We start from the raw sequence: 14,505 nt of genomic DNA on the forward strand, positions 1-14,505 counted from the left end.
GTAGTTGGTGTGTATAGTGTGTGTGTGTGTATAGTGTGTAGTGTGTATAGTGTGTGTGTATAGTGTGTGTGTAGTTGGTGTGTATAGTGTGTGTGTGTGTGTAGTTGGTGTGTATAGTGTGTGTGTAGTTGGTGTGTGTGTGTAGTTGGTGTGTAGTCGGTGTGTATAGTGTGTGTGTGTAGTTGGTGTGTGTAGTGTGTGTGCATAGTTGGTGTGTATAGTGTGTGTGTGTATAGTGTGTAGTGTGTGTAGTTGGTGTGTATAGTGTGTGTGTGTAGTGTAGTTGGTGTGTGTAGTGTGTGTGTAGTTGGTGTGTATAGTGTGCGTGTAGTTGGTGTGTATAGTGTAGTTGGTGTGTATAGTGTGTGTGTATAGTGTGTAGTTGGTGTGTATAGTGTGTGTGTAGTTGGTGTGTATAGTATAGTTGGTGTGTGTAGTATAGTTGGTGTGTATAGTGTGTAGTTGGTGTGTATAGTGTGTGTAGTTGATGTGTGTAGTGTATAGTTGGTGTGTGTGTAGTGTATAGTTGGTGTGTGTGTATAGTGTGTAGTTGGTGTGTGTAGTGTATAGTTGGTGTGTGTAGTGTGTGTATAGTGTGTAGTTGGTGTGTGTAGTGTATAGTTGGTGTGTGTGTATAGTGTGTAGTTGGTGTGTGTAGTGTATAGTTGGTGTGTGTAGTGTGTGTGTATAGTTTGTAGTGTATAGTTGGTGTGTGTAGTGTGTGTGTATAGTGTGTAGTTGGTGTGTGTAGTGTATAGTTGGTGTGTGTAATGTGTGTGTATAGTTGGTGTGTGTAGTGTGTGTGTGTGTGTATAGTTGGTGTGTGCGTATAGTGTGTAGTTGGTGTGTGTAGTGTATAGTTGGTGTGTGTAGTGTGTGTGTATAGTTGGTGTGTGTAGTGTGTGTGTGTGTGTATAGTTGGTGTGTGTGTATAGTGTGTAGTTGGTGTGTGTAGTGTATAGTTGGTGTGTGTAGTGTGTGTGTATAGTTGGTGTGTGTAGTGTGTGTGTGTGTGTGTATAGTTGGTGTGTGTGTGTATAGTGTGTAGTTGGTGTGTGTAGTGTATAGTTGGTGTGTGTAGTGTGTGTGTGTGTGTGTATAGTTGGTGTGTGTGTGTATAGTTGGTGTGTGTGTGTGTGTGTGTGTGTAGTGTGTTTGTGTAGTGTGTGTGTGTATAGTTGGTGTGTGTGTGTATAGTGTGTAGTTGGTGTGTGTGTGTAGTGTGTGTGTGTGTGTATAGTGTGTAGTTGGTGTGTGTGTGTGTGTGTGTGTGTGTGTGTAGTGTGTGTGTGTGTGTGTAGTGTGTGTGTGTGTGTGTAGTGTGGTCTCTTCCTGGTTCTCTGCTTCTTGTTGTTTCCGCACTTCGCTCCGGGAGAACCAGCGTGTCCGCCATGTTGCTCCACTAACAGCTGGAGGTTCAGCTCGTTAACTAGTTTAACTAGTTCACCAACTAGTTAAACTAGTTCGTAACTCCGCTCGTTAGCTTCCTGCTAGCTGCAGCAGCGCGTCGGTCGCAGGTAAGACTTCACTTTCCCCGCTGCTGTGAGAGCCTTCACCTGGCTACTGTAACCAGGTGGACGTCACCAGCTCACTAACCAGCGCACTAACCAGCGCACTAACCAGCAGCGTGTGTTTAAACTTCCGTGGGTAGCCGGTGCTAGCCGGTAGCTCGTAGCCGGCAGCAGCGCACCAGACCCCGGTCATATAACGCGGCAGTCAGCGGCTCGCGGAGGAATCTCCTGCCGGGTCTCGGTGATGTGTCCGCGGCAATGGAGACCTCCTCTGTCCCGGCGGACGCGTATTGATCTGTTCAACGTAAAGTCCTGTCGGCGTAGTTCGGTTATTGCTCTCATTGATCGGCCTGATTATTGATTTACATCCGATTATTGATTACAACATGAAGCTGAATTCAGCAGAAGACCTTGATACTGGTGCTTTTACTGGGACGGTCCCAGTCAAACCAGTGGTAATGAAGGGTTAATGTACTGGTTCCCAGTCAAACCAGTGGTAATGAAGGGTTAATGTACTGGTTCCAGTCACAACCAGTGGTAATGAAGGGTTAATGTACTGGTTCCAGTCACAACCAGTGGTAATGAAGGGTTAATGTACTGGTTCCAGTCACAACCAGTGGTAATGAAGGGTTAATGTACTGGTTCCAGTCAAACCAGTGGTAATGAAGGGTTAATGTACTGGTCCCAGTCACAACTAGTGGTAATGAAGGGTTAATGTACTGGTTCCAGTGGTAATGAAGGGTTAATGTACTGGTTCCAGTCACAACCAGTGGTAATGAAGGGTTCATGTACTGGTCCCAGTCACAACTAGTGGTAATGAAGGGTTAATGTACTGGTTCCAGTGGTAATGAAGGGTTAATGTACTGGTTCCAGTGGTAATGAAGAGTTAATGTACTGGTTCCAGTCACAACCAGTGGTAAAGAAGGGTTAATGTACTGGTTCCAGTCACAACCAGTGGTAATGAAGGGTTAATGTACTGGTCCCAGTCACAACTAGTGGTAATGAAGGGTTAATGTACTGGTTCCAGTCACAACCAGTGGTAATGAAGGGTTAATGTACTGGTCCCAGTCACAACTAGTGGTAATGAAGGGTTCATGTACTGGTCCCAGTCACAACTAGTGGTAATGAAGGGTTAATGTACTGGTTCCAGTGGTAATGAAGGGTTAATGTACTGGTTCCAGTGGTAATGAAGAGTTAATGTACTGGTTCCAGTCACAACCAGTGGTAAAGAAGGGTTAATGTACTGGTTCCAGTCACAACCAGTGGTAATGAAGGGTTAATGTACTGGTTCCAGTGGTAATGAAGGGTTAATGTACTGGTTCCAATGGTAATGAAGGGTTAATGTACTGGTTCCCAGTCACAACTAGTGGTAATGAAGGGTTAATGTACTGGTTCCAGTGGTAATGAAGGGTTCATGTACTGGTCCCAGTCACAACCAGTGGTAATGAAGGGTTAATGTACTGGTTCCCAGTCACAACTAGTGGTAATGAAGGGTTAATGTACTGGTTCCAGTGGTAATGAAGGGTTAATGTACTGGTTCCAATGGTAATGAAGGGTTAATGTACTGGTCCCAGTCACAACCAGTGGTAATGAAGGGTTAATGTACTGGTTCCAGTGGTAATGAAGGGTTAATGTACTGGTTCCAGTCACAACCAGTGGTAATGAAGGGTTAATGTACTGGTTCCAGTCACAACCAGTGGTAATAAAGGGTTAATGTACTGGTTCCAGTCAAACCAGTGGTAATGAAGGGTTAATGTACTGGTTCCAGTTGTAATGAAGGGTTAATGTACTGGTTCCAGTCACAGCCAGTGGTAATAAAGGGTTAATGTACTGGTTCCAGTCACAACCAGTGGTAATGAAGGGTTAATGTACTGGTTCCAGTCACAACCAGTGGTAATGAAGGGTTAATGTACTGGTTCCAGTCACAACCAGTGGTAATGAAGGGTTAATGTACTGGTTCCAGTCAAACCAGTGGTAATGAAGGGTTAATGTACTGGTTCCAGTCACAACCAGTGGTAATGAAGGGTTAATGTACTGGTTCCAGTCACAACCAGTGGTAATGAAGGGTTCATGTACTGGTCCCAGTCACAACCAGTGGTAATGAAGGGTTAATGTACTGGTTCCAGTGGTAATGAAGGGTTCATGTACTGGTCCCAGTCACAACCAGTGGTAAAGAAGGGTTAATGTACTGGTTCCAGTCACAATCAGTGGTAATGAAGGGTTAATGTACTGGTTCCAGTCACAACCAGTGGTAATGAAGGGTTAATGTACTGGTTCCAGTGGTAATGAAGGGTTAATGTACTGGTCCCAGTCACAACCAGTGGTAATGAAGGGTTCATGTACTGGTCCCAGTCACAACCAGTGGTAATGAAGGGTTAATGTACTGGTTCCCAGTCACAACTAGTGGTAATGAAGGGTTAATGTACTGGTTCCAATGGTAATGAAGGGTTAATGTACTGGTTCCCAGTCACAACTAGTGGTAATGAAGGGTTAATGTACTGGTTCCAGTGGTAATGAAGGGTTCATGTACTGGTTCCAATGGTAATGAAGGGTTAATGTACTGGTCCCAGTCACAACCAGTGGTAATGAAGGGTTAATGTACTGGTTCCAGTGGTAATGAAGGGTTAATGTACTGGTTCCAGTCACAACCAGTGGTAATGAAGGGTTAATGTACTGGTTCCAGTCACAACCAGTGGTAATGAAGGGTTAATGTACTGGTTCCAGTCACAACCAGTGGTAATAAAGGGTTAATGTACTGGTTCCAGTCACAACCAGTGGTAATAAAGGGTTAATGTACTGGTTCCAGTCACAACCAGTGGTAATGAAGGGTTCATGTACTGGTCCCAGTCACAACCAGTGGTAATGAAGGGTTAATGTACTGGTTCCAGTGGTAATGAAGGGTTAATGTACTGGTTCCAGTGGTAATGAAGAGTTAATGTACTGGCTCCAGTCACAACCAGTGGTAAAGAAGGGTTAATGTACTGGTTCCAGTCACAACCAGTGGTAATGAAGGGTTAATGTACTGGTTCCAGTCACAACCAGTGGTAATGAAGGGTTAATGTACTGGTTCCAGTGGTAATGAAGGGTTAATGTACTGGTTCAAGTCACAACCAGTGGTAATGAAGGGTTCATGTACTGGTCCCAGTCACAACCAGTGGTAATGAAGGGTTAATGTACTGGTTCCCAGTCACAACTAGTGGTAATGAAGGGTTAATGTACTGGTTCCAGTGGTAATGAAGGGTTAATGTACTGGTTCCAATGGTAATGAAGGGTTAATGTACTGGTCCCAGTCACAACCAGTGGTAATGAAGGGTTAATGTACTGGTTCCAGTGGTAATGAAGGGTTAATGTACTGGTTCCAGTCACAACCAGTGGTAATGAAGGGTTAATGTACTGGTTCCAGTCACAACCAGTGGTAATGAAGGGTTAATGTACTGGTTCCAGTCACAACCAGTGGTAATAAAGGGTTAATGTACTGGTTCCAGTCACAACCAGTGGTAATAAAGGGTTAATGTACTGGTTCCAGTCACAACCAGTGGTAATAAAGGGTTAATGTACTGGTTCCAGTCACAACCAGTGGTAATAAAGGGTTAATGTACTGGTTCCAGTCACAACCAGTGGTAATAAAGGGTTAATGTACTGGTTCCAGTCACAACCAGTGGTAATAAAGGGTTAATGTACTGGTTCCAGTCACAACCAGTGGTAATAAAGGGTTAATGTACTGGTTCCAGTCACAACCAGTGGTAATAAAGGGTTAATGTACTGGTTCCAGTCACAACCAGTGGTAATGAAGGGTTAATGTACTGGTTCCAGTCAAACCAGTGTAATGAAGGTTTAATGTACTGGTTCCAGTCACAACCAGTGGTAATGAAGGGTTAATGTACTGGTTCCACTCAAACCAGTGGTAATGAAGGGTTAATGTACTGGTTCCAGTCACAACTAGTGGCAATGAAGGGTTAATGTACTGGTTCCAGTGGTAATGAAGGGTTAATGTACTGGCTCCAGTGGTAATGAAGGGTTAATGTACTGGTTCCAGTCACAGCCAGTGGTAATGAAGGGTTAATGTACTGGTTCCAGTGGTAATGAAGGGTTAATGTACTGGTTCCAGTCACAGCCAGTGGTAATGAAGGGTTAATGTACTGGTTCCAGTCACAACTAGTGGTAATGAAGGGTTAATGTACTGGTTCCCAGTCACAACTAGTGGTAATGAAGGGTTAATGTACTGGTTCCCAGTCACAACTAGTGGTAATGAAGGGTTAATGTACTGGTTCCAGTCACAACAAGTGGTAATGAAGGGTTAATGTACTGGTTCCAGTGGTTATGAAGGGTTAATGTACTGGTTCCAGTCACAACCAGTGGTAATGAAGGGTTAATGTACTGGTTCCAGTGGTAATGAAGGGTTAATGTACTGGTTCCAGTGGTAATGAAGGGTTAATGTACTGGTTCCAGTGGTAATGAAGGGTTAATGTACTGGTTCCCAGTCACTGGTTGCCAGGAAGTCACAAAGTACAACAGTATTAGATTAGTTTGTAGTTTTGTAGTTTTTCTACTTCAAAAGGTCTGCACAGTTGAATGAACAGGTTTCATATTATACATATTATTTATATTATTAATACATTATACATATTATAAATGTATTATAAATATTATTTTTACAGTAATAATGCAATAAAATACTATTTTACATGATTAATGCATTAGAAATATTATTTGTTGTTATAAATATATAGTACATATTAAATACTTCAGCAGTATTCATAAAGACACACTAACATTGACATGATTTATGGAACACAGATCTAATCATTTATACCAGATTGTTTATGAAATATGACTCCAGACACCAGGATGTACTTTGAACTTGGTGTGTATGAAGTATGAAACCCTTCTACTGTGTGTACTGTGTGTACAGTGTGTACTGTGTGTGTCCTGCAGCATGTTTGCGTCCTGCTGTAACTGGCTGTGTCTGGACTCGGGGGTCCAGGTGGACCCGCCTGCCGCTGAGCGGCGCCACCAGTCCTACACCAACTCAGGCTTCAACAGCCAGCCGCCGCCTGAACTCACCTGTAAGGCCTGCAGGGGGCGCCTCGACACGCCCGCCAGGAAGGTAACTGACATGACAGGAAGGAGACGGGAAGGTAACTGACATGACAGGAAGTAGACGGGAAGGAGACAGGAAGGTAACTGACATGACAGGAAGTAGACGGGAAGGAGACAGGAAGGTAACTGACATGACAGGAAGTAGACGGGAAGGAGACAGGAAGGTAACTGACATGACAGGAAGGAGACGGGAAGGAGACAGGAAGTAGACAGGAAGTAAATGGGAAGGAGACAGGAAGGAGACGGGAAGTAGACAGGAAGGTAACCTGGACCCTCAAAGGTCTCATGAACTGACATGTCTCTTTCTCCCTCCCCTCCTCCACTCCCTCCTCCAGCATGTGTGTGTGGACTGTAAGAAGGACTACTGCGGCCATTGCTCCGCCCACCTGGAGCCCCGCCCCCGCCTCTGTCACACCTGTCAGCGCTTCTACGGCAACCTGCTGGAGCGGGCGGAGCTGATGAAGCTGAAGGTGAAGGAGCTGCGGGACTACCTGCACCTGCACGAGGTGTCCACCCACCTGTGCCGAGAGAAGGTCACTTCCTGCCCCGCACTGATCCGCATCAAGGTAAAACCCTGGCCCCCGCTAAACCGCTTGTGTCCCCATGTCCAGGAGGAGCTGGTGGAGCTGGTCCTCGGTCAGCGGTCCTCGCCGTCCGACGAGTCCGCCCCCGAGACCCTGACCCCCGCCCCCGCCTCTGTGACCTCTGACCCCCCCGACCTTACACCCCGCATCTCCACCGTGACCCCCGAACCTCCCGGCTCCGTCCCCGAGCCCCCGGCCGCGCAGCCAGAGGCCCCGCCCACAGAGGCCCCGCCCACAGAGGCCGCCCCCCCCCGAGCCCGACGTTCAGGACGAAGACCAGGTGAGGCCAGAACGGGGGTTATCTCCTTCCTGCCTACATCCTGTCTCCTTCCTGTCATGTCAGTTCATGAGATCTTTGGGGGTTCAGGATACCTTCCTGTCTACTTCCTGTCATGTCAGTTCATGAGACCTTTGGGGGTCCAGGTTACCTTCCTGTCTCCTTCCTGTCTACCTCTTGTCTACTTCCTGGTGACGCTCCGCTCTACAGGAGGAAGTCTTAGTTCATGGAGACCTTTGGGGGTCCAGGTTACCTTCCTGTCTACTTCCTGTCTCCTTGTTCTGTTTTTGAGCCTGGGTCTTGTTTTTAAGTCTGGATTCTTCAGGTCTTGATTCAGTGTCTTCTGTCTGGTTCAGAACTGGGACCCGGAAGAGGCCCCGGTTTCAGGTCGCCGGGCCTCTCTGTCTGACCTGAGCTGTCTGGACGACATCGAGGCGCTCAGCGTTCGGCAGCTGAAGGAAATCCTCGCCAGGAACTTTGTCAACTACAAAGGCTGCTGTGAGAAGTGGGAGCTGATGGAGAGAGTCACCCGGCTGTACCAGGACCAGCAGAACCTCCTGGGTGAGTACCGTTACCAGAGCGGGCCAGTACCAGGACACTGGAGGGTCAGGACCATATAGGGCCAGTACCAGGACACTGGAGGGTCAGGACCAGAGAGGGCCAGTACCAGGACAATGAAGGGTCAGGACCATAGAGGGTCAGGACCAGAGAGGGCCAGTACCAGGACACTGGAGGGTCAGGACCATAGAGGGTCAGGACCAGGACACTGGAGGGTCAGGACCATAGAGGGCCAGTACCAGGACACTGGAGGGTCAGGACCATATAGGGCCAGTACCAGGACACTGGAGGGTCAGGACCAGAGAGGGCCAGTACCAGAGAGGGTCAGGACCATAGAGGGTCAGGACCAGAGAGGGTCAGTACCAGGACACTGGAGGGTCAGGACCATATAGGGCCAGTACCAGGACACTGGAGGGTCAGGACCAGAGAGGGCCAGTACCAGGACAATGAAGGGTCAGGACCATAGAGGGTCAGGACCAGAGAGGGCCAGTACCAGGACACTGGAGGGTCAGGACCATAGAGGGCCAGTACCAGGACACTGGAGGGTCAGGACCATAGAGGGCCAGTACCAGGACAATGAAGGGTCAAGACCATAGAGGGTCAGTACCAGGACAATGAAATGTCACTACCAGGACAATGCAGGGTCAGAACCAGGACAATGTAGGGTCAGTACCAGGACAATGGAGGGTCAGGACCATAGAGGGTCAGTACCCGGACAAAGGAGGGTCAGTACCAGGACAATGGAGGATCAGGACCATAGAGGGTCAGTACCCGGACAATGGAGGGTCAGTACCAGAACAATAGAGGGTCAGTACCAGGACAATGAAGAGTCAGTACCAGGACAATAGAGGGCCAGTACCAGGACAATGGAGGGTCAGGACCAGGACAATGAAGGGTCAGGACAATAGAAGGTCAGTACCAGGACAATAGAGGTTCAGTACCAGGACAATGAAGGGTCAGTACCAGGACAATGAAGGGTCAGGACAATAGAAGGTCAGTACCAGGACAATAGAGGTTCAGTGCCAGGACAATGAAGGGTCAGTACCAGGACAATGAAGGGTCAGGACAATAGAAGGTCAGTACCAGGACAATGAAGAGTCAGTACCAGGACAATAGAGGGTCAGTACCAGGACAATAGAGGGTCAGTACCAGGACAATAGAGGGTCAGTACCAGGACAATGAAGGGTCAGGATAATGGAGGGTCAGTACTAGGACCTCCTGGGTGGGTCTGCTGATGGTTTGATGCGGCTCACATTCAATACTCTGCTAAACTGAGGAACATGGTCACATCCGTCTCCGGATGGATTAGTTTGAACTCATAAATAAAACATGTGTTCTGTTTGTGTTTCAGCCGCCAATATTGTGAACGCCTCAGGTGAGTTTTCTGTTTTTCTCTGGAAAAGAAAACCGCATCTTACCCACAAAGATCCTCCTCTCATCACCCGAGTCTGACGTTAAACGGTTGAAATAATTGGTGATAATAGTAAAATGACATGGTTATAACTTTAGTCATGTTATAACTTTAGTCATGTTATAACTTTAGTCATGTTGTAACTTTAGTCATGTTATAACTTTAGTCATGTTATAACTTTAGTCATGGTTGTAACTTTAGTCATGTCATAACTTTAGTCATGTTATAACTTTAGTCATGTTGTAACTTTAGTCATGTTATAACTTTAGTCATGTTATAACTTTAGTCATGTTATAACTTTAGTCATGTTATAACTTTAGTCATGTTGTAACTTTAGTCATGTTGTAACTTTAGTCATGTTGTAACTTTAGTTATGTTATAACTTTAGTCATGTTGTAACTTTAGTTATGTTATAACTTTAGTTATGTTGTACCTTTAGTCATGTTGTAACTTTAGTCATGTTGTAACTTTAGTTATGTTATAACTTTAGTCATGTTGTAACTTTAGTCATGTTGTAACTTTAGTTATGTTATAACTTTAGTCATGTTGTAACTTTAGTTATGTTATAACTTTAGTCATGGTGATAACAGTTTGTGACACATAAACAATTTGTAACACTAATTATTGTACATTTATAAAATGACACCGCCGAACTGCATGCTGGGTAGAGCTCACCCACTAGCACAACAAGAAACTCCGGCCGTTTCTCAATCAGCGTTCTTCTCTGTACTCGTGTTCTCTGGACTCTTGTCATAACTTCACAAACAGCTGTTCAGTTGGCCCGGCGGTCCTTTTTGGCTTCAATGAATGAATGTGTTTATTCTAAAAAAAAATACAGTGATATATCGTGAAACTGCCAGAATCTTACAAAATACCGTGATATGAATTTTTGGCCATACCGCCCAGCTCTACCCGTACATCTCTGTCTCCCTCCAGAGTCCGGCGGTGGATCTGCCGGTCAGGAGGAGAACCTCTGTAAGATCTGTATGGACTGCCCCATTGACTGTGTCCTGCTGGAGTGCGGTCACATGATCACCTGCACCAAGTGCGGCAAAAGGATGAGCGAGTGTCCCATCTGCCGTCAGTATGTCGTCCGAGCCGTCCACGTCTTCCGGTCCTGAGCCAGAAACCCTGACCTGAACCCAGGTAAACCACCACACCCAATACAGTCCAGTCTGATCCCAACCACAAATCTGCTTCCAGTCCCAGTTTAACCAAACCAACAAGTTTCCAGTCCCAGTTTAACCAAATTTACCGGCTTCCAATCCCAGTTTGACTTCTGTAAACATGTGTGTGTATATATATATATATATACATATATATATATATGTATATATATATATATATATATTATTTGTGTATTTTCTAGTATTTAAATCTCTTTCTTCTTCTTCTGCAGGATCGCCATCAAAGCAATGGCCTTTATTTATCTAACTCTATTTTTCTAGAAGTGAAGAAGTGGCCTTACGTGAACGCTGAATGTACAGCTCTCATTCATGACCTTTTTAAACTCGTGGCCCTAGACTCCTCTGTGCCTCCACTGAAGGGGTTCTACCAAAGAGACGCCTCACCTGTCCAGGTGAGGTGGCCTTGAACTCCCTTATTGCAGCCTTTCCTTAGTTTACAGTCAGTGAGTTTACAACCAGAACTCAATGAAGTGAAGATAAACCAGTTCACTCATCAAACCAGCAGCCAATCAGAGCCCGGACACCAGCACGTCCATTAATCTGCCTTCAGGTGGGATCCCCAGCAGGAAGTACACCTCTGACACACACACACACACACACACACACACACACACACACACACACACACACACACCTGTACCTGTCAATCACGTGTTCACCTTCAGACGTGCAGGTGAGCCGAAAGAAGAACTGATGGATCTGAACGCTGCTGTTTCCCTTCAGATCCTCGACGTCCTTAAAAACTCTTGATTGCTGGATGATCAACCAGATCAGCGTGTTTCCTGGAGGGAACTCTGCGTTAATACTTTCATAAACGTGTTGAAACAGAGTAGATCTCAGCAAATCAGCTGAACATGAAAAATGGGAAATTTTAAACAGAGTCCAACAAATGTGGATGATGAAATATGTTAAATAAATGTTTATTTTAGTTTAAATATAACTGTCCTACAGGAATTAGGAGCAAAATGTCTTGTTGACGAGATTCGGTTTCTTACCGGATAAGAAATAAAAGCGAACTTCCTCATCTGGAACCAAAACAGAAGCTCTGGGAGTTTGAACAGTCAATTGATTGTCAAAATAGTTGAAACGATCCCTTCAGCTTTTATTTGGGACCAAATCCTAGAAATCCCCTCGAAACTAATTATGAAATCACAGCCTCTGGAATTAAGTACTTAACTACTCCGAAAATGTACGGAATTTACAGATTTAAATCCAATCTCTCATGAAATATTACATCATACACAGTCAGCTGTTTGTTGGCACTAATCGCCGCCCAAACAGCAAATGAACTGCCACCAGGGGGCAGCAGAGACTGTCACATACACAGGTTTAGCAGTTGGCTAGCAGTTTCCCACTGCTTTCAGTCTTTGTGCTAAGCTAACCACGGACCCAGGGTTGTAGCTTCCATTGAGGTTATTTCCTCTTTATATTTTCTGGGAATTTGAGGGTTTTAGGAACCTTTTTGGAGGATTTTATATTCTGTAGTTAACAACATACTGTTTTGTTTCCAGTGTTTTTTGACTTGAAATATAGGATTCTTGCCAGCGTGGAGGAGCTTTGAAACAGCCCTACATCTTTGAAAATCAGGTTTCTCTTACTATGAGGGGTCCCAGGACGCATCCCTGAGGAACTCCACGTGTTCTTAAAAGACGAGAACAAGTGGATTTCCTAATCTTTACCAGCAGACTGTCTTTAGCAGTGAAACTCTTTGGTTTGAAGTTGACTTTGTGTCGTCGTTGTAACTCTGAATGCACTAATCTGTTGATGTTTTAAACTTTTGCTTTAGTTGTTTGTTTTTGGGACAAAGAAGAGGAACTTGTTCTTGAGGGACTATATTTTTTGTTTTTTTTGTTCTTGTGAGATTATTATGGTTTATTTTTGTCGTGAATATTTTAGATTTTCTTTGTTTTTCTGCAATGATGGTTTGTATTAACAGCCTTTCTGATTTTGGGATCAAGCATTCATCTTCAAGTTAAACTTGTGGAGCAGCTTCAGTATACCTGACGGACGTAATAACCGCAGCACTGTGAGTTTTATTGGACGAAACCCTTAAGGTCTCCGTTAGCATCGTTAGCTGACCAACGTGGAAGCTAACGCGCTAGCGTCCAGCAGGTCTGAAGCGTTGAGGCTTGTTCACGTAGAGCAGATTCTCCTCTTTTGATTGTGTCTTTTGAATGATAGCTTGAGGATCAAAGGGTTCTAGCTTGTGACCCACAGTTTGGGAACCACTGCCTTAGTCTCAGTGAGACGCGCTGAACTTCAGTTTTAACTCCGGACTGTGATGTGTTTAAAGCTTCACTGGAATCTGTTGAAAATGAAATATTGTAAGTTTGAAGAAGCTTTAATTTTCTGACTGGACTTTTCTAATAAAAGCAATTCTCTCCCAGGTGTGTGTCCAGTGTTTCTTCACGGTGCCGTGTGCAAGAATGATATTAGTTATGTTTTAGTTTTACAACTAAAATAGAAAAAATCATGAAATCAATATAATCAAGTAAAGTACAATTACCTCAACATTGTACTTAGTAACATCCACGACTGATTATGTCATGTTTTAAATTAGACCTTGTTCAGTTGTGACTATACATGGATCATTATTATTTTTATATTAATTTTTAAATAGTTTATTATTATTATTTTACTTTTATCCTCTTTATTTTACTAGTTATATTGTATCTACAAGCATTGCACTTATTGGGTCGCATCATGAATTCTATGGTTTTGATTGGTTGGTTGGCGGCCAGTGGGCGGGTCTGTGGCTGGCCATTGGGTGTTTTGAGGTTGGAGGGCGGGACTTATGCTGTTCACTAGTTAATTGACAGGGCAGTGGGCGGGGCTCAGTTTGAACAGGACTCCCGCCACGGAGAGAAGTGTCAGGTTTCCTAGTGAGCGTCAAACTAAGCTAAGCTAAGCTAGTCCTCCATCATCATCAGCGGAAAGTCTCGATAAACTGACCCGCTCCTGGTTCCCCTCAGCGGGCCTTCCGTGGACCAGCACCCCACGGCGCTGTTTTTAAGTTAGGGTGACGTCATGGCGGAGGGAGCGGACAGCGGCCCGGCTAACCCCGGGAAGAGGAGACCACCGGCGGGGAGGAAGAGCCGACAGAGCCGCAGCAAGAAGCCCTGCACCCGGGTAGGGCTGCGCTAACCTGTTAGCATCAGAGCGCTAACCTGTTAGCATCAGAGGTGCTGTGAACGAACCGCTGCCGCGTTACGTGAGACCTCAACCCGTTACGGTGTTACGTGTTTAAGTCCTCACGCGAACTTTAAACGTGTTATATCGCGGTGACGTCATAACGGTAACTTTTCACAGCAACAGGCTCGCGGGCCGCCGGTGGTCCGGTGACAGTCGTGACCGCGCAGGATGAACCCGGAAGTGCATGTATAACAACAACAACAACACAGCTGCTCTTCTTCCTGAGGCCGTTTAACAGATCAATACTTTAAATAAATGTGTTTATTTAATTTAGTTGATCTGGATCATTATTGATTAATAATCATAAATATTGAGTGATTTCTCTCCTAAATTTGAAGGAGACCAGTTCATGTTTAATGCTGGTCCAGTACCCGTTTAACCACACACACACACACACACACACACATACACACACACACACACACACACACACGCGACTGGAGAAGTGAGTTTGATTGAAGAGGTTTAAACTTCCAGGATGCTTTTATTGTGAAACTCTGCTTTTCTTTCCATATAGAAGCTTTTCTTGTGAAACTCTTGTTTTCTTAACATATATAAGCTTTTACTGTGAAACTCTTGTTCTTTCCATGTAAAGCTTTTATTGTGAAACTCTTGTTCCAGGTGATTCTGGAGAAGGTTCTGGGCATCAGCACTGCCAGCAGCAGCGGTTTGACCTCTGACCCCA

General features: G+C 45.1%; 2 protein-coding genes across 2 annotated transcripts in view; both read left to right on the forward strand.

The window, feature by feature from the left end:
• Positions 1-1,386: 1,386 nt before the first annotated feature.
• Positions 1,387-13,008, forward strand: rffl (ring finger and FYVE-like domain containing E3 ubiquitin protein ligase). Its single transcript, XM_079224770.1, is given in 9 exon segments — positions 1,387-1,517; positions 6,447-6,618; positions 6,947-7,144; positions 7,223-7,441; positions 7,443-7,475; positions 7,829-8,033; positions 9,382-9,405; positions 10,378-10,587; positions 10,841-13,008. Coding segments are annotated over 7 exon segments (1,035 nt in total). The 5' UTR covers positions 1,387-1,517; position 6,447; the 3' UTR covers positions 10,563-10,587; positions 10,841-13,008.
• Positions 13,009-13,655: 647 nt separating this feature from the next.
• The window catches only part of wdr62 (WD repeat domain 62), a gene marked incomplete at its 5' end in the record, with an annotated part of 32,653 nt that continues 31,803 nt past the window's right edge, over positions 13,656-14,505 (forward strand). The window contains 2 exons of the mRNA XM_079225218.1: positions 13,656-13,757; positions 14,442-14,505. The exon at positions 14,442-14,505 is cut by the window's right edge and continues 28 nt beyond it. Coding sequence (XP_079081344.1) covers positions 13,656-13,757; positions 14,442-14,505 — 166 coding nt within the window. The remainder of the gene's footprint in view (positions 13,758-14,441) is intronic.

The sequence above is a fragment of the Taurulus bubalis genome, assembly GCF_910589615.1.
Source record: "Taurulus bubalis genome assembly, chromosome: 10".
NCBI lineage: Eukaryota > Metazoa > Chordata > Actinopteri > Perciformes > Cottidae > Taurulus > Taurulus bubalis.